The sequence below is a fragment of the Diaphorina citri genome, unplaced genomic scaffold, assembly GCF_000475195.1.
Source record: "Diaphorina citri unplaced genomic scaffold, Diaci psyllid genome assembly version 1.1 scaffold737, whole genome shotgun sequence".
In the NCBI taxonomy this organism is placed as follows: domain Eukaryota; kingdom Metazoa; phylum Arthropoda; class Insecta; order Hemiptera; family Psyllidae; genus Diaphorina; species Diaphorina citri.
The window spans coordinates 110,010-129,862 of NW_007378170.1; the positions used below are offsets into that span (position 1 = coordinate 110,010).

The following is a 19,853-nucleotide window of genomic DNA, read 5'->3' on the forward strand; positions in this document are numbered from 1 at the left end:
ATCACTTCGACCGTAAATGGAGTCATTTCGTCCCGAGTAACTTCCGTCATAGTTCGTGGAAATTCGGTCAATATTCGGCTCATTTCGACCACTATTCGTGAAACTCCGCCCATAGCTACCATAACTTTGTCCATAGTTCGGCTCGCGTCGGTAATTCTCCCGCCACCACTCGGCCAATTTGTTGCGATGCTGCTTCTTACGTCTCTGCGCATATTGCTGCTATATTGTGGTTATCTAGGCTGGCGTTAAGTGTTTTTGGAGCAATTTCACTAGCGTTTTTGATTACGACTTCGTCTACATTGTGTTGGCTGCTCTCTAAGTTTGTGTTGGGTTTTTCTGTTTCCAAAGCGATTTCCTGAAGAGTTTTCATTACACTCTGTTGATTCTTTGTGTTTGATGTTTCTGGAGCGATTTTGATATCGTATTGACCTTCTAGATCCTGTTGTTTTTTTCCGGTAGGTGTTCCGACTGCATTGATTTGATTTCCTTGGATTGTGTTGGCCTTGATTTGGTTCTCTAGGATTGTTTTGGGTGTTTTCGGAGCTGCTTCATTAGTGGTTTTTATTCGGATTTCTTCGATATCCACATTGTGTAGTTCTTGAATCTGATTGTCCACATAATCACCTGGTTCTATTGTCCGATGTTTAGTTTCAGGTTGGTCATATGCCATATATTCTTCATCGCGGGTTCTGTAATAATATTGGTTGTCCAGTTTTATCACTAAGTTTTCGCGCCCATTGACATAGTGGTTTGGAATGTTTGGATTTGTCCCTACCTTTTCAATCCCATTATCTTCCCTGACTTTAATATCTTGATTGTCTGATTTTCTTACTTCGCTTTCATTGTTTTCATTAGAGTTATATTGTCGGTTATCTGGTTTTATCGCTAGATTTTTGATTATATTGGTTTCCTTAGCGTTGAACGGTCGGCTTTGTTTATTTTCTAGATTTGCGATTCCATTCGTTTCACTCATGTTGAAATATTGGTTGTCCCGTTTCGTTGCTATTTCTTCGCTACTGTTGGTTTCATTGGCATTAACTAGATGGAGTAGATGGTCTCGCTTGGTTACTAACTCTTCCTTTCCATGATTGTCGTTAGCACTGAGATGTTGGGTATTTGATTTGAGATCTTGGTTGTCTACTTTTGTAGCTAATTCTTCTCTCGTGTTGATTTCATCAGGTTTGAGATCTTGGGCGTCTAATTTTGCAGCTTGTTTTTCGGTTCCATTTTGTCCAGTAAAGTTTAGATCTTGATTGTCTAGTTCGGTAGCTAATTTTTCGCTTTTATTTTGTCCAGTATCGTTTAGATCTTGGTTGTCTAGTTTTGCAGCTAATTTTTCGCTTCCATTTTGTTCAGTAGCGTTTTTATCTTGATTGTCTGGTTTTGTAGCTAATTCTCTTGTGTTGTTTTCAACTGGTTTGATATCTTGGATGTCTAGTTTTGTAGTTAACTTTTCGGTTCCATTATGATTAGTAGCATTTAGATTGTCTTGACCGTAAATGGAGTCGTTTCGTCTCGAGTAACTTCCGTCATAGTTCGTGGAAATTCGGTCATTATTCGGCTCATTTCGACCACTATTCGTGAAACTCCGCCCATGGCTACCATAACTTCGTCCATAGTTCGGCTCGCGTCGGTAATTCTCCCGCCACCACTCGGCCAATTTGTTGCGATGCTGCTTCTTACGTCTCTGCGCATATTGGCGCCGATGACACACCACGATGATCTTGTACACCCCCTGTAGAATAGAATACAGGGTTTCCAAAAGTAAACGATACATTCAAATATCTTGAAAACAAATGTAGATAGAAAATTCTTGTGTTCGCTGATTGTAATAACACTTTGAGGGACATTTAATAGTGACCTCTGGAATTTTACCGGGTGTTCCCTTCAAGGTCATTTTAAGGTCAACTTTGATTTTTTAAATAGAACCCTATATTTTTGAGGTCAGAAATGAAATCAGCATTAAAAAAGAAGTTCATTTTCTATCTCCATTTGTTTTCAAGATATTTGAATGTCTCGTTTATTTTTGGACACCCTGTATATGTATGTTTTATTTGCACATAAAATACACTATAGTACATCGTACAATGGTCAATTTCTAATCTATTATTATGTTAAGGCGGTCTCTTCCTGATTCCAACTTTAACCCATCAAATATACGAGATCTTGTTTAATAGACTGCTGGGGTAAAGGGACTTTTCAGTCCTATTCGGGCAGGATAAACAAGGTATTCTATTCTATAAATTCTACCTGTTGTTGCCACATGCGGAAGAGAATGAAGGCACTCAGGTTGTCTCTGATCTGCTGATGACATTTATACACTACAATAAGTTTCCTACCTGTTGTTACGATGATCTTGTACACCCCCTGTAGAATAGAATACAGGGTTTCCAAAAATAAACGATACATTCAAATATCTTGAAAACAAATGTAGATAGAAAATTCTTGTTTTCGCTGATTGTAATAACACTTTGGGGGACATTTAATAGTGACCTCTGGAATTTTACCGGGTGTTCCCTTCAAGGTCATTTTAAGGTCAACTTTTATTTTTTAAATAGAACCCTATATTTTTGAGGTCAGAAATGAAATCAGCATTAAAAAAGAAGTTCATTTTCTATCTCCATTTGTTTTCAAGATATTTGAATGTCTCGTTTATTTTTGGATACCCTGTATATGTATGTTTTATTTGCACATAAAATACATTATAGTACCTACATCGTACAATGGTCAATTTCTAATCTATTATTATGTTAAGGTATTATTATATTTATTATGTTAAGGCGGTCTCTTCCTGATTCCAACTTTAGCCCATCAAATATACGAGACCTTGGTTAGACTGCTGGCGTAAAGGGACTTTTCAGTCCTATTCGGGCAGGATAAACAAAGGTATATTCTATTCTATGAATTCTACCTGTTGTCGCCACATGCGGAAGAGAATGAAGGCACTCAGGTTGTCTCTGATCTGTTGGTGGCAGTTGGGAAGGACGATGAGGAGGGCGAGGGTGGGCCGGATGGCGGTGAAGAAGGGATCCCCTATGGTGACTAACTGATGGAGGAGGGAGAACGACCGGTTGACGATGAGAATGGTGAGTGTCTGAAATGGAAAAGTAGGGCGCAGAGTGATGGGAGAAATAAAACAATGATGGAAGAGTCGTCTGGCTGTGGGACTACACTGAAACGTGACTAGGGCATGTTAAACAGGAGAACAGCTAACCCTAACCAGCCTAGCTTGCTGGCAGTTATTCAAATCTGCGTGACTAGGGCACGTTAAACAGGAGAACAGCTAACCCTAACCAGCCTAGCTTGCTGGCAGTTATTCAAATCTGCCTGACTAGGGCACGTTAAACAGGAGAACAGCTAACCCTAACCAGCCTAGCTTGCTGTCAGTTATTCAAATTTGCCTGACTAGGGCACGTTAAACAGGAGAACAGCTAACCCTAACCAGCCTAGCTTGCTGTCAGTTATTCAAATCTGCCTGACTAGGGCACGTTAAACAGGAGAACAGCTAACCCTAACCAGCCTAGCTTGCTGGCAGTTATTCAAAGGGTTCAGTCTGCTTAAAGAATAAAATCACAAGTCCTCACGATCGTTGCCTGCGGTTCAGGACGAGCCAATTAAACATGGCTAGAGACCATCACCCCGGTGTATGGCAGATACGAAAAGATATCTTCTCTTTATTCTGCCACTACCATTCGGCGAAAGCTAAAATCGCTATAACGACAATATGGGAGGAGCTAAACAGTGTTGCCAGATGTACGGTAATTACCGTATTTGTACGGTATTCGAGCTTTGGTACGATAATGTGTACGGTAATGAATTTTATACGATAATGTACGGTAATTTTCAGCAAAATTGTACGGTAATCTCAGCTGACCAGTCTGGCAACACTGCCAGGAGAAGTAAAAATGTACGACATTTCTAGCAGTTTTCAAATTTTCTAGCAGTGTACGGTAATTCGGGAGGATCAATCTGGCAACACTGGAGCTAAACAAATACTACGTATAGTCAGTCTAGTTAGTTTGGAAGATAGGGTTTTTGCCTTGTAAGTGCTAGGCCGCGGCCACATTCAGTGTTCCACTTACATTCATCAGGTTCCCAGTCAGCTTAAGTTCACTGGGTACATGGTCCAGATGCATTACATGGCTCAAGTTGTATCTCTCCAAACCCAAGGCCTTGTAGTCCATCACTGTGCTAATCACTAGCAGCCCGTCTAAGAGTTTCTCCCGGTCTAGTTTCTCAATGAGGAGGAGTAGGTCGTCTGTCACCATGTAGCGGTCGAGTTCCCGGTTAGTGTAGATTGGGAAGGCGAATAGATTTTGGGTCCGCGGGTGGGGAGGGTGGGAAACGGGTCGGGGGGATTGATTAGGGTTCATCTGTGGATTGTGAAGGGGTTGAAATTGTACCACATACAACTGTTTGGTTAAGGTGGCGTTCCGATCCTAGCTGCCGAGCTGCCTGGTCGCGCCATAAAGGTGACGTTCCGATCCTAGCTGCCGGGTCGCGCGACTTCCATTACAAACTTCCAGTCGAACAAATTATTACAAAAATAGTATTTTAAATCACATGAAAACTCACGGGCAGCGCGACCACACTGCTCTCAGAGTGACTGGGCAGCGCTGCCCAGCAGCAGGCTGCAGGGCAGCGCGACCCGGCAGCTTGGTTCGGAAAGTACTTCATAAGAATACATAGGAAGCAGTAGGCAGCGGTCGCACAGCTTGGTCGCACTGCCCGGCAGCTAGGATCGGAACGCCACCTTTATGCAAATCAAGATTGAATTCAACCCAGAGGTGACAAAAGATCCTGAGCCCGCGGGTAGATTTGCATAAGCTTAAACCATCTTCTGGGACAGTTACCCCTACATCTAAGGCCAGCCACTCACTATCAGGTAGGCCTGATCAGGTATGAGGTAGACCTGACAGGCGGACCTGATCAGGAGTACCTGTCAGGTCTACTTGATAGTGAGTGGCTGGCCTAAGCCTCAACGTGGTCTTTTTGTGTATAGAGTTAAGCTTACTAGCTCTATTTGAAACATGTTACTTACACTGCTTTCTGTTTCTAAAGGTGCACCGTCAGGACGACCAAAATTGCTTTGATTTCCTCCATCATGATTTTCTCCATCATTATGAGAAATATTCCTGTTGTCTAGATGTGTATTGTCATTGATTGTGATCAGATTGTCACTCAAATTACCCGTCAGTTTGGTTTCGTTTAGTTCTGTTTCATTATCTTTCTCGTCGCCTGTTTGGTTTGCTACATGGTTCTCTCTTTCTGTGTTGGGTGTGTTTAGAGCAATTTCTCTAGCGGCTTTGATTCCGTCTATATTGAGTTTGTTCTCTAGGTTTGGATTATGTTTGGCCGGAGAGATTCCTATATTTTCTATAGCTTCTTGGTTTGCTATAATGTGGTTATCTAGGCTTGCGTTAAGTGTTTTTGGAGCAATTTCACTAGCGTTTTTGATTACGACTTCGTCTACATTGTGTTGGCTCTCTAAATTTGTGTTGGGTTTTTCTGTTTCCAAAGCGATTTCCTGAAGAGTTTTCATTACATTCTGTTGATTCTTTGTGTTTGATGTTTCTGGAGCGATTTTGATATCGTATTGACCTTCTAGATCCTGTTGTTTCTTTCCAGTAGGTGTTCCGACTGCATTGATTTGATTTCCTTGGATTGTGTTGGCATTGATTTGGTTCTCTAGGATTGTGTTGGGTGTTTTCGGAGCTGCTTCATTAGTGGTTTTTATTCGGATTTCTTCAATATCCACATTGTGTAGTTCTTGAATCTGATTGTCCACATAATCACCTGGTTCTATTGTCCGATGTTTAGTTTCAGGTTGGTCATATGCCATATATTCTTCATCGCGGGTCCTGTAATAATATTGGTTGTCCAGTTTTATCACTAAGTTTTCGCGTCCATTGATTTCATTGACATATTCGTTTGGAATGTTTGGATTTCTCCCTACCTTTTCAATCCCATTATCTTCTCTGACTTTAAGATCTTGATTGTCTGGTTTTCTTACTTCGCTTTCATTGTTTTCATTAGAGTTATATTGTCGGTTATCTGGTTTTGTCGCTAGATTTTTGATTATATTGGTTTCCTTAGCGTTGAACGGATTGTCTAGTTCGGTAGCTAATTTTTCGCTTTCATTTTGTCCAGTATCGTTTAGATCTTGGTTGTCTAGTTTTAGTTTTGCAGCGAATTTTTCGCTTCCATTTTGTTCAGTAGCGTTTTTATCTTGATTGTCTGGTTTTGTAACTAATTCTCTTGGGTTGTTTTCAACTGGTTTGATATCTTGGATGTCTAGTTTTGTAGTTAACTTTTCGGTTCCATTATGATTAGTAGCATTTAGATTGTCTGGTTTGTTTATTAGATCTATGGTGTTGAACATTAGACGCACGGATTGGAGAACCACGTGTAACGTGAATACGAAGAACATCACCGACAGCACTATGAGTATTTTTGACATGGTTCTTGAAATCTAGGTAATAGGTAGGTACCTAAGTCTAATAACCTACAAGAACAAGAGTACAAGACAGACGATGAAATCCTTATTTTAACTTTTAACCCAGATAGCGCGATGAGCCTAATAATAATAATAATAATAATAATAATAATAATAATAATAATAATAATAATAATAATAATAATAATAATAATAATAATAATAATAATAATAATAATAATAATAATAATAATAATAATAATAATAATAATAATAATAATAATAATAATAATAATAATAATAATAATAATAATAATAATAATAATAATAATAATAATAATAATAATAATAATAATAATAATAATAATAATAATAATAATAATAATAATAATAATAATAATAATAATAATAATAATAATAATAATAATAATAATAATAATAATAATAATAATAATAATAATAATAATAATAATAATAATAATAATAATAATAATAATAATAATAATAATAATAATAATAATAATAATAATAATAATAATAATAATAATAATAATAAAATAGTAAGTAGGTATAAGGAAAGTAAAAAATCGGATGAAACTCACGTTAAATATGGAAATGGGATCTTAGTGATCTTACTCAAATGTTCAAAAGTACAATACCCAACCTAGAACGGCAGGTACCTATACATTAAAGCGATAATTATTTTCTTAACTAAAAGCTAAAAGCTCTTGACATGTGCACCACTCTCTATTTATGTATTTATCAAATCACCTAAATCTCTACCTACACTCACCTGGGTTTTATTTTCCTAATGTCAACAACGCTTAATGGACTTGATAAGGCCAGCTATGGATAGGTATGGATTATAATTATTACCTATTATTATTATTGTTATTATTATTTTTCTTTGTAGAGGTTTGATAGAGAGAACCGTTAACTGCTAAGGTCTAACGTTCCCAAAATTGTAGAAAGAAGGAAGTAAGGATAGAAGAAAGCCAGCCGTTCCTAGAACGAACCTTATCCGTTCAAAATAAAATCCGGCCCGGGCGGGAATCGAACCCACGACCTAGCGCTTACAAGGCAGACGCGATAAGATCCATTTCATTGGATTTATAAAAAACGCCTACAAAACAGATAGATGCAATATGCATCTATCTGTTTTTGAAAAAATGACATGCGTGAAGTGTAACCTAAATTTACAGGCGTTTTTTAGACATCCAAAATTGACAAACCTAACCTCAATCTTGCACGTTGATTCTTGTTTTCACGTGTTTTGCGCTATTTGCGTTTTTGTCTTTTTGTTTGCTCAGCGTTTTTTGTTTTTTGTTTTCAAGTTTCAACCATTTTCATTTTTTAAACGTTTTGCTACGTTTGCTTGTCCATTTTTGTGCCGAATCTGCAGCGTCTCTTTTCCTCTACGTTTTATTTTTTCATTCAGTCGTCTGATTTTCAAGTTTTAAGATCTCAAAAAGCCGTGCTAACTAAGTTTCTTATTTCACTGGCTTGAAAGATAGATGAATTTCTGGCTGCCTGATCAACTATTCGTTCTCACAATGACCTGCTTCTGAATTCAACGCACCCCCGCCGTCAACAATCAGCGATCATCAAGACTCTATGTTCATCAAGCTCCAGCTGAAGTGGATATGCAGTTACATGTGACCGCTATACAAAAACCTGTTCATCACCAACCGTGAAATTAACGGTTGATTTTGCCATTGTGTACCAAACGCTGACTTCGGAGTGTCCCAAGTCCACCATTTCTGGTAAGTTGACAATCTGGGGTAGGTATTTATTCTGTAATTTATTCTCAAATTATACTGTAAAATATCTCTGCAAGGGTAGATGCTTAGGAGAGTTCTTAATTTAGTTCCTACTGTTCCTAGGTCTTTCATGTGAAAGATGCTGCAAGAGGTTGTCATGATTTTCACCCATCCAGATAAGCTGTATTTTATTATGTGTCTGTCAGATGGTCTGAGTTTATTATGTGTCTGTCATATGAGGTCTGTTTTTCGTTCCAACATGGGTGCAATGCGTTTTTCATTCCACTTGCCCTATTTTAGCGTCAATGCTGTGTCTTAATCCCTGATGCGAGTTTCGATTAGCTTCAGGTTCCACCATATTGTAATTGTATTGAAAAAATGTTTTGTAATTTCTCTGCTAGATGTCATGTTTGTTGAATTTCCACATTTTAGCCCCACTCCTGACGCAGAGTGAACGTCAAATTGACGCCGCATTGATGTGGTGTAGGAATGAAAAACGGACATATTGTCTACTTGAGTGTGAGTGGTGGGCATGAAACAGTAACATAAAACATTAAAGGCTATTTATGCAGAAGTCACGTCCGTGGAAAATAAAAGCTCCTTTTTGAATTTAACCTAACCCTATAATAACACTAATCACTGCTCTAATTGTGAAAACTCCTTCTTGTGTTTAACCTAACCCTATAATAACCAGGGTCACTGCTCATTTGTTCCAGTTCCTTTGGAAGCAATATTCTTCGGACGTGACTTCTGCACAAGTACCCATTAAAGTAAAGTACCTACATACGTTGGCATTTCACTTTTATTGAATTTTTCATTATTTTCAGAATGGACTGAATCTTGAAGACAAGACAATTTTCAATTCAACAACACTCCGTTACACATATTGTGTAGTAAAGCTGTAGTTTCATAGGTACCAGTACCTATCATTAAAATTGTGTCATTAGTGTTTATCGAGTTAATCACAGAGCTCCAAGATGCCAAAGATCAAGGAGAAGAAAACCAGAGTCCATGACAAGGTGGCCATGCAAGGTAAGTTGTAGATTACCTATGCTCACTTACCTAGCATTTTTTTTTTCAACTTGTCTAACTGGGACTCATCTAAATGAGAAACCTGGATAAATGGGAAAATGGAGCAGTTGCAGTTGGGTAAAAATAATGATTAAAAGGTCGATTCCTACGTAAAAACTGTAAAAAGTTGTGAAAAATCCAAATCTGAAGTCAAAACTCCGAAAAAGTAACTTTAAAAGGTCAAAAATTTAATTTTTAAGTGCCGTTCTAATTAAAAAGTTCAAAGAGTTGTGACGTCAGACTTGATGTCAAAATGCGCAGAAACGCTTGCGCACAAACAAACGAAGCCGGAGTCATGAATTATTACATCATTGCCTACGGGAGCGTATGCCGTGACGTCAAACTTCACGATTTACCGGTATTTTTTAAATCGATTTATCTCGGTATCTAGAAGTCATGTGTCTGTCATATGAGGTCTGTTTTTCGTTCCAACATGGGTGCAATGCGTTTTTCATTCCACTTCCCCTATTTTAGCGTCAATGCTGTGTCTTAAATCCCTGATGCGAGTCTCGAGTAGCTTCAGGTTCCGCCATATTGTAACTGTATTGAGGGAAATGAAAAAAATGTTTTGTAATTTCACTGCTAGATGTCATGTTTGTTGAATTTCCACATTTTACCCCCAATCCTGACGCAGAGTGAACGTCAAATTGACGCCACATTGATGCGGTGTAGGAATGAAAAACAAACCTATGGTCTACTTAAGTGTGAGTGATGGGCATGAAACAGTAACATAAAACATTAAAGGGTAATTAAGTAGAAGTCACGTCCGTGGAAAAGAAAAGCTCCTTTTTGTATTTAACCTAACTTACCTAACCCTATAATAACACTAATCACTGCTCTAATTGTGAAAACTCCTTCTTGTGTTTAACCTAACCCTATAATAACCGGGGTCACTGCTCATTTGTTCCAGTTCCTTTGGTAGCAATATTCTTTGGGCGTGACTTCTGCACAAGTACCCATTAAAGTAAAGTACCTACATACATTGGCATTTCACTTTTATTGAATTTTTCATTATTTTCAGAATGGACTGAATCTTGAAGACAAGACAATTTTCAATTCAACAACACTCCTTAGTTTTATGTTATTTGTAGCACATTGGTACTTGGTATTAGGTACAGTTGGTTGGTAGGATCTTCACACGGTTTGCACGTTAATGCGGCCTTGGGTTAAATTGTGGGAGACATTAGATTCACAATGAAAGTTCAACAAATAGCAGACATATCGGTACAATGCTGCCGAATGGAAGGACCTTAGCTGACGTAAGCTGGTGTCCTTCCACTTTCCAATTTATTTGTAAAATGAGAATAAAGTCCCCTTTTCTTCTTGGTTTACATCAGGAGTTTTACCTTTGTACTAACTTGTTGAAAAGTTTTGGAACTCTTTTCGGGACTGAAAGCCCATTTAGATTCCTTCCTTGAATTTTGAAAGTTATTCGTTCAAAAAAGTTCCCTTTGTTAGTTACCTATCAATACAAAAATTCCATAAACGTGGATTCACCACTGGGTAAATCTTCAATAAAACGTATCCCAGCCAAAAGGAGAATAGAAGTCATTAATCACAAAATACTCGAGATAGTAATTAGGATTTTATTTATGCTGATTGCTTGATCACGTGAGGAATGCAACACTGCAACCCATCTTGGCCATTCATAGAGGCGTCCTCTGTAGATTTGGCTTGCATTTGCAATCTGGCTTGCACTTGCAATTTGCATGTTGGGTGATTTATGTCTTAATTCTAACCTGCCAGGGAGAGCTACGTTTTCTTTCACAGGAAATGTGTCAATTATGTAAACAGGTGTGTTTAACTTAACACTGTTAAAGCTATTGAGGATTTGAGAAGGTTGTTTATTTTGGAAAATACAGAGTTCTTGGAAAGTCTGGAAAATTAAGAAGAGCGGTAGCGCTCCGCCCCGCCAAGTCAAAATTTGACCGCGGTTCCGAGCTACTCATTTAGAATATCTCTCCCTTCCTACCAATGAGAATATTCTCCTCCTCCTCCTCCTTCTTCTTCTCCTCATTCTTCTTCTTCTTCTCTTTCTTCTTCTTCTTCTCTTTCTTCTTCTTCTTCTGATCACGCTTTGGGTCACGGTCACTTTCAAGGCCTATGCTTGATGTTTTCGTCGAGAGTTTTTCACTGTGTGGAAAAACTCTCAGCAGTTTGCGCACGATGACAGTTGTTGCATAACCTCATCTGGCCGTAGCCTTCATCATTGCTACCGGTATTGCACAGTTGCTGCGAGCAACTTGGCAAGAGATGGACGAATACATTACATTCAATACATCGATGAGCGCCGGATTGGGGGTCACCATTTACTTAGATTGGACAGAGAACTTCAAGATCACGCTTTGGGTCACGGTCACTTTCAGGGCCTATGCTTGATGTTTTCGTTGAGTTAGTTTTGATTCACAATCGACGCATTGAGCTTCAAATTCCATGAAATATTCTTGTTCCATGGAGGAAACCCGATGTCTGTGGAAACTCCATATACACGGCAATTTCCTTCCTTCATCTGATGATATGATGCTGTCTGCTATCACATCAGACCATACAACTCTAATTAAGCGCTCTTCCTGTTTGATGGACATGAAAAGTTTGTAGTTAAAGGATTAATACTAGATATTAGCCAAAGTCAATGTAACTTAACCTAAATAATGTTATCTCATAAATGGCAAGAGATATATATATGTCGGGGCGCGGTGGCCGTCCTCGAGCTCTCCCTCTTCGAGTAGAGAGGACATAATAAATAAAGCAAACAAAACACTAACACGGGTAGTAAATAAAAGGCAAATATAAAAATTACACAATATAAGAATGAGAGCAATTAACTTTAATTATTAACAATATTGAAAAGACAGTTTAAATGAAATTGGAATTAGAAGCTAAAGTTACCTATCTAGAATGTTTATTTTGAACTTTACAAAATGGATACTCCCGTCCCAGATCCTACCAATGACACAACGACTTAGCGAACTATATCGGCACTTGTATACCCTTTGATTTCTTAATCCAGACTGATCCAAAGAATCAAAAGCAAGGAGCTCTCCGCTCTTGCAAAGGTACCTACTCTTCATACAGAGCATGGTGGGGGAGGGTTGTTCGATATAGTAGCGTGTTTAGTTTTATGTTATTTGTAGCACATTGGTACTTGGTATTAGGTACAGTTGGTTGGTAGGATCTTCACACGGTTTGCACCAAGTTCCTATCTCCGATATATATAAAGTATCATCGTATGAAACACCACCATTAACATATCAGGGAATTCCAGCGTTAATTTCCATGGTTAAACTCCTTGTCTTGTTGTTGTATTAGCATCATACATCGACCTCCTCTGCCGTCCTCAGGTCAAGGAAGCGTGCCGCCTCCGTTGGGTCGAGAGAGAGAGATATTATATGCAAAATCAAAAACCCCTTTAAAATCACACCAATTTCCGATATTTAAATGAAACTAAAACCTTGGCAAACCTCATAACTTTCACAGATCCAGTACAACTCCACAGAGGAAGCCCAGCTGGCAATGTATCACAACCACGTGTGGGGAGCTCTGCATTTCGCCCCTAACTACACTCGCTCCGTTGTGGAAAGGATAAATCACGGTCAACACACGAAATCGGCAACTCTGGACTTTGGATCGCTCAACTTTTGGATCGATAGATCTGGTAAACCCAGGGTTTGAAAGAGACTTTACTTTCTGCATGGCTTCTACTGAGCATGTTCGTAATTTCAACGTGGCTTTCACCAACTTTTTATTTGGCCCCTAACAGTCTTGCTACCTTAAGACCAGCTACTCACTTCCAGGTAGACCTGACGACAGGTACACCTGATCAGGTCTACCTGATAGTGTAGGTCTACCTGATAGTGTGTGTGTGCTCATCCTGATCAGCTGTATCCGTCAGGTCTGCCTGATAGTGAGTGGCTCGCCCAACAGTCTTGTTACATTAAGAGCCACGTTAAACCTTTACCTTTACAAATCAATTGGAACTTAAAATGCTGTTAGCTTAACACCCCTTTTAAGTGCTGAAAAAAAATAATAATAAAATAAAATGGGTAGGCATATACACCCTTGGTCTTTTATCAACTTACTTAATAAGCAACAGTCCTTAGGATGTGCTGGACCCAGCACAAATGAATTTTTCAAGAAAAGTCTGAAAAGTAACTCAGATAGCCACACCCTATAATAACTTTAGGTACCTACCTGTGTCAAATCAAGAAGTTCCAAGTTCCTGTAATGATAGATCCTGAATCTTTGTTTCCTTGTGATTGAGTCATGTTTTCCATTGAGTGATCGTTTTCTAAACACACATAAAAAATGCAATTTCCCTTCTAAGTGCTGAAAAAAATGGGTATATACACCCTTGGTCTTTTATCAACTTACTTAATAAGCAACAGTCCTTAGGATGTGCTGGACCCAGCACAAACGAATTTTTCAAGAAAAGTCTGAAAAGTATTCAGATAGCCACACCCTATAATAACTTTAGGTACCTACCTGTGTCAAATCAAGAAGTTCCATGTTCCTGTACTGATAGATCCTGAATCTTTGTTTCCTTGTGATTGAGTCATGTTTTCCATTGAGTGATCGTTTTCTAAACACACATAAAAAAATGCAATTAGCGCCACTCGAAATTCTTCTCAAAAAGGTAATAAAACAAGGACTCTTTGACTGCACTCTGAGAACATTAAAAACATAATAGAGTTGTAGTAATGTTCACGCTAGCCTATGCATTTTCCAAGTGCATATTTCATTACAATTTCCTATCGGTCCCTAATACATAATATGTATGCATTACAATTTCCTATCGGTCCCTAATACATAATATGTATGCATATTTTGCTCTTTAAAACTTGCATATACCTAGATGGAGAATCCATCTGTGTCCTATCATTTCGCAAAATTACCTTACTGTCGGCCCACCTCTATGGCCGAGTCTCTCAACTCAAAGGTGTTGAGTTTGAATTCCGACCAAGGCGGGAACTTTCTGACCAAATTTTGCCGTTCCTGGAAAAAAGAGAAATATTGCCTACTTAGTTTGTTACCTACCTCAGTGGTGTAGTAGTTGAGACGGCTGACTCTGGATCTGTTTGAAATATTAAAACGAAATGAAGGAAAAAAAGAATTCAAATACAAAAATAATGGTAGATAAAACCCATAGTTAGAACTTTTAGCTAGAGAGTTCCCCGCCAGCTATTCAAATCCCGACTTCGAAAATCACCACTGAATTACCGAGGGGAAAAACTTGAGCTTTTTATTACAATCATTTGAAAACATACACACACCAAGCTTATAATGGTCTTCAGATATAAGTATTTCTTTTCTTCGACTTCATGTCTGGATCTGGAGGTTGGTGGTTCGAGTCCATATCAATTCTTAGAATTTATAGCGAAGTGTATTAGCGGAGAACGACATTTGTGACAAGCATTTTTGCTTCAACACATTTTTTAAAAAGATGTTTCATCTCCGTTTTTATTTCGTAGCAATGAAACAACTGCTACATTAGATTCGTGTGGTCTATGTTGTAGCATGCCCAAATCCTTATTTAGTTTGTTACTCTTATCACGGCTCTGGGCCACCCCATTTCTCTCGTTATAGACAAGTACATTTCCACGCTTGTACAACGGGACGTAGTCATTAGTCTGATGGAGACTAAGGAACTATTTTTTCTCATTATAATAGGAAACGATTTATTTATAATCTCGTTCAGTTCAGGAGGCCTGTTCGGTCCTGGAAGGACAAGTCATATGGAAGTTGTGGTACAGTGGTCAGGCCCGTCAAGCTTTACTGGTAGGTAATCTTGGCGGGTATGTAAGGAACTATGGGGTCAATCCTGAGACCTTTGTGACTTTGTCAAGTAATGGACAGATAAAGCTTATAATGGAAATTTGAACGCTCTTACAGAATTAGAGTAAAACCGGCACATACGTACCTATGTAGCATGGCCGTATATAGGGGAGGGGGGCGAGGGCCCCCCTCGGGATTTCATTCTCCTGTACCAGACGATCGTTTTGATCACTTCACCAGCGAGGTCGGCATGCTGATTTTATGGGAGAAATTTCGAGTAAAAATCTCCTCGTCCTGAGGAATGGAAGAGTATAATTGAACAGATTATTATAATAAGCATCGTATACTTAATGTTTTCCATATTACAAATCTTCAACTCTGAGGAGAAAATACAGGATGCTCACTATTGTAATTCGAATTAAAAGTGAGCATTGTCTTCTATCGGCTCCCACGCAGTATAAGGGAAACGGCCTGTTTTAATCTATTGGAAAACCAGGAACAGCATTATTTCGTGGAGCTATGTACTTCAAGAAATTGTGAAATGAAATAACAAATTTAATTGGAGGTCTTCTTGTTCTTGATGAACGTCTAGAAGCAACAGTCTGTCTTTCTATTTGTTGTTGAGGATATTGGTAGAGAGTAGTAATCTAATTAGAACAGTGGGGAGATTGGTAAGGAGTGGTTGGAAAACCAGGAACAGCATTATTTCGTGGAGCTAATCTATGTACTTCAACAAATTGTGAAATGAAATAACAAATTTAATTGGAAGTCTTCTTGTTCTTGATGAACGTGTAGGAGCAACAGTCTGTCTTTCTATTTGTTGTTGAGGATATTGGTAGAGAGTAGTAATCTAATTAGAACAGTGGGGAGATTGGTAAGGAGTGTGTGGTTGTTGCACGTGAGCTTGAGAACTTCCAGGAGATTCAGCACGAGCTTGGGGACTTTGAGAAGATTCAGCGCGAACCTGAAATTCTGGATTTCCAACTAGATCTTCTTATTATTACACAATTGGATCAAACTTTATTTACAGATGGTAACAAAATGTATCTACATATAAATACAAAATAAAGTTTGATCAAGGGTGGGGTTAATGCCTATGGCATTCTCTACCACCCCACCCTTGATGTACAGAATATTGTTATCATGAAATTATAAATTATATAAAAAAATCTGCTCCTTGGTTCTTCAAAGTTGCCTTTGAATGGTTTGATGAAGCAGAAGACTCGATGTCTTCTGTAATTTCCCTCTCCTTTTGGATATCTTCTTGCTTACTTTGGGCCGGTCGTTGTCCTTCTGCTTTGGGCTGGGTGTGGACTGTATGATAATAATGGACTCTTGAGTGGAAGGCAACCACTAGGCGAGGTTAACGCCTTAGGCGTTCTCTACCACCTAACCCTTAGAGCTCCATTATTATGTGGTCAAATTCTCAAATAAATGAGGATAAAATTCCATACCTCGGCTGGGATCGAACCCACGCCCTCCTGATTACCAGGCGAGCGTCTTGACCATATCTAGCCCTGCTGGATACAATTCAACTAATGCAGGGATCTCCATTGTTTGTAGGAGATTCATTTTACAGCATCTAAGTTTCCCTGTAGAAAGAAAGGTCCAATCACATTGTTTCCTATGACTCCCATCCATACCATACGTTAACCTTTTGTGACGTTTGGGTATGTGTTTCCCTTATCCAATGAGGAAAATCACTTGACCAGAACCTATAATTTTGATTATTTACACACCCATTTAAACATATGGTGGCTTCATCTGTAAACAAGAAAGATTCGATTAAGCAGAGCTGGGTTGTTGTCAATGCTTGTCCTCATTTTTTCACAAAAAATCATTCTTTTTTCAAAGTCTTCTTCTTTCAGTTCCTGGACACATCGGCATTTGTAGGGAATGTAACCATTGTTATTCAACGCCCGCCATACACTTGTTGTACTGACTTCAACTTCCTCATAGATTCATAGGCAAGATTTTTCCACAAGTCATCTTTTTTTCATATCTAACTTTGTTAACGTCCTTTTTTCCTTTTATAAGAATAAATCAAGCAAGTAATTTTGTTCAATTATTTGCCATAAGGCAGGTAACACCCTCTGCACCTGCCCCTTTTGTTGATTTTCACAATATTGACTGGTTGCTAGGTAACAATCATTGTTACTGGGTGGTTGTATTATTCGAAATACTGTGTGGTATTAAAAACACCACACGAACCCACTAGTTATATTTAAATTTATTTGCTTTGAGTACAACTCTGGACTGGAAGTGTTTGTTCGACAGCCGATTCGCTTTAAGCGTATTTGTTATTGACGCAAATGAAAAAAAGCGTTCAATTCAATTTATTTATTGTAATTGTTTTGACATTACACACAATTTTACTAATTAATTTTATTAAGTTTTCTGTTAAATAAAAAGTGCGGACGATGGTAGGATCACATTAGTTTTCAGGAATACTTTTTTCACCGCACCGTAATCTTGGACCTGGAGCAAACTTAATTCCATCGATGATTCAGCAAAGTAGTTGAATATGTGTTTTTCAGCTACAGAAAAAAAGTCAATATCATTATTAGTTATGAACGCTTTAGGCCATCTAAATCCAAAATAGATTCTCCATCCACCCTTTGACACGTCTCTTCATTTAGTCTCCCACCAGGACACACCATCTTCGTATCCGAGGAGACTCTCTCCCGAAATAAATCTTAAGCGACCCCCTCGGATACACATACTAGCTGCTCTCATAATCGCTACAGTTACTCTCGCTCTCTTTTTGTATCTTGATGAAACAGTGGATCATCCTCCTGGAAGTACCTAGCAATAAACTGCAAAAGAATTTTCACTGCTGCTTCCTGCTGATGGAGCTGACACACTGGGAGGCATTGATGCGCACAGTTGTGGTTATTCAAGACAAGAAATAAGAAAAGGAGAGAGTTGGAAATTGAACGCAATGTAGCATTTTATTTTACAGACTGGCTGGAAAATCTACTGGCCGCAACACTCAGAATCTAGACCATCTATCTAGGTATCTATCAGTGGTGGCCTTTTGTAAAGGATTTATTGATAAGATTGTGCTATTAATTTTCTCATTTGACAAAATTGGTGAGGAATGGTTGCTGTTCTATCTCTCTGGAGTTTCTCAGATGGACATTTGTACTTACAATGTTGTGGTCATTGTGAATGATGGGTTGATATTTATCTTTGGAGGAAGTACCTTACCTCTTGACTTTGGAGTCAAGTCCTCGGACTTTAAAGTTAAGAAAAAAGAAAAAACACAATAAAAAAAGTTAAATAGATATCAAAATAAAAGGTAAGAGAGTATACACAATACAGTACTGTACTTGAAGAGCTAAGGAACTACCACTACACTACTGTTCATTAGCCCTTTCCCACCGGCAACATTTTTGGTCTACGATTCTTTGAAAAGTGACTTTTCCCCGTTCTTTTCGATCGTGATACTTCGGGTTCAACTAAGGCAAAAAAAAGGAGAAAATTAAAACAGCTAGAATTCTGTTGAAAAACGATGTGGGCAATTTTTTTTTTTTTTATTTTATTGTTTTTGTTATTTTTATTTTTTCAACACTACCTTAGCATCATATGGGGTAGGTTTAATGGGTTACTTATAAAGAAGGGAAGGTAAAGAAAATAAGGTACCTAGTGTAAGGCTGAAAAATAAAAAAAATAAGTCTAAAATAAGGCTCACAGGACACGAACGGTATGGAATAGTTTGAAACAGTTTTTCTCCTTTGAGAGGCACAAATATACTCCACACTTTTCACATTTCATTTTCGACCTACTTTGGCAGTATGCAAAGCGGCAGGTCCTTGGCAACCCATCATATCGCTTGTCGTCGCCAGGAAGCCTGCTTGGTGGGTTAAAGAACTTTGACCTCTTCACGGGCGACGCCTCATCTTCACTGCTGTCAATCAGCACTCTCCTTGTTCTTGTATACACAATACAGTACTTGAAGAGCTAAGGAACTACCTTCATTAGAAAATGTTAAATAGCCTCGTTTGGTTCTTGATTTATTATTATTATTAATGCCACTGTCTACACACTACTCAAAAATTACTTTTTAAGTAGAGCAACACTTGACAGTTGTTTTGGCGTTACGATGTTGAGCGAGAGATCAGAAGAGGTCTGGTTTCTCGCTCACATTGCTCAAACTGTTGGCCCTGTTGGATTTCACAGTGTCCGATCCGCTCGTAAAAAGCACGGAGAACATTTTGCAACATTCCTGGTGTTATGGTACAGGCGATTTCTGCTATTTTTTCCCGAAGCTCATCTAGGTTGGTTGGCTGTTCTCGGAAGACTTGGTGTTTGATAAATCCCCAGACAAAAAAGTCGAGAGGATTGAGGTCGGGGGATCTTGCTGGCCATTCAATTAATAATTTATTAATTTGGGTAATTTGGACACCTCTCCCGATCCATCTCCCTGGGAACATTTGATGAAGGAACTCTCTCATGATGATGCTAAAGTGTGCGGGAGCACCATCATGCTGAAACCAAATGGTATCTAGCCCTGCTGGATACAATTCAACTAATGCAGGGATCTCCATTGTTTGTAGGAGATTCATTTTACAGCATCTAAGTTTCCCTGTAGAAAGAAAGGTCCAATCACATTGTTTCCTATGACTCCCATCCATACGTTAACCTTTTGTGGCGTTTGGGTATGTGTTTCCCTCATCCAATGAGGATTATCACTTGACCAGAACCTGTAATTTTGATTATTTACACACCCATTTAAACATATGGTGGCTTCATCTGTAAACAAGATTCGATTAAGCAGAGCTGGGTTGTTGTCAATGCTTGTCCTCATTTTT

General features: G+C 38.5%; 1 protein-coding gene and 1 long non-coding RNA gene across 2 annotated transcripts; both read left to right on the top strand.

Moving 5' to 3' along the window:
* The first annotated feature begins 7,842 nt into the window (after positions 1-7,842).
* Positions 7,843-9,204, top strand: LOC113468440. The gene is made up of 2 exons (XR_003392192.1): positions 7,843-8,199; positions 9,024-9,204. It is a non-coding gene; the product is annotated as an uncharacterized LOC113468440 (long non-coding RNA).
* A 3,538-nt stretch (positions 9,205-12,742) lies between these two features.
* On the top strand, positions 12,743-15,500 carry LOC103511656. The gene is made up of 3 exons (XM_008476383.1): positions 12,743-12,922; positions 14,851-15,042; positions 15,496-15,500. The coding sequence occupies exons 1-3, from the start codon at positions 12,781-12,783 to the stop codon at positions 15,498-15,500; spliced, it is 339 nt and encodes a 112-aa protein (XP_008474605.1). The 5' UTR covers positions 12,743-12,780.
* The last annotated feature ends 4,353 nt before the right edge of the window (positions 15,501-19,853 follow it).

What these genes read in the sequence shown, in the direction of transcription:
- LOC103511656 (XM_008476383.1), top strand. Translation starts at nt 12,781, where the DNA reads ATGTATCACAACCACGTGTGGGGAGCTCTGCATTTCGCCCCTAACTAC. An exon ending in CTTTTGGATCGATAGATCTG is followed by an intron (nt 12,923 to 14,850) that starts GTAAACCCAGGG and finishes CTCTCGTTATAG; the next exon opens with ACAAGTACATTTCCACGCTT.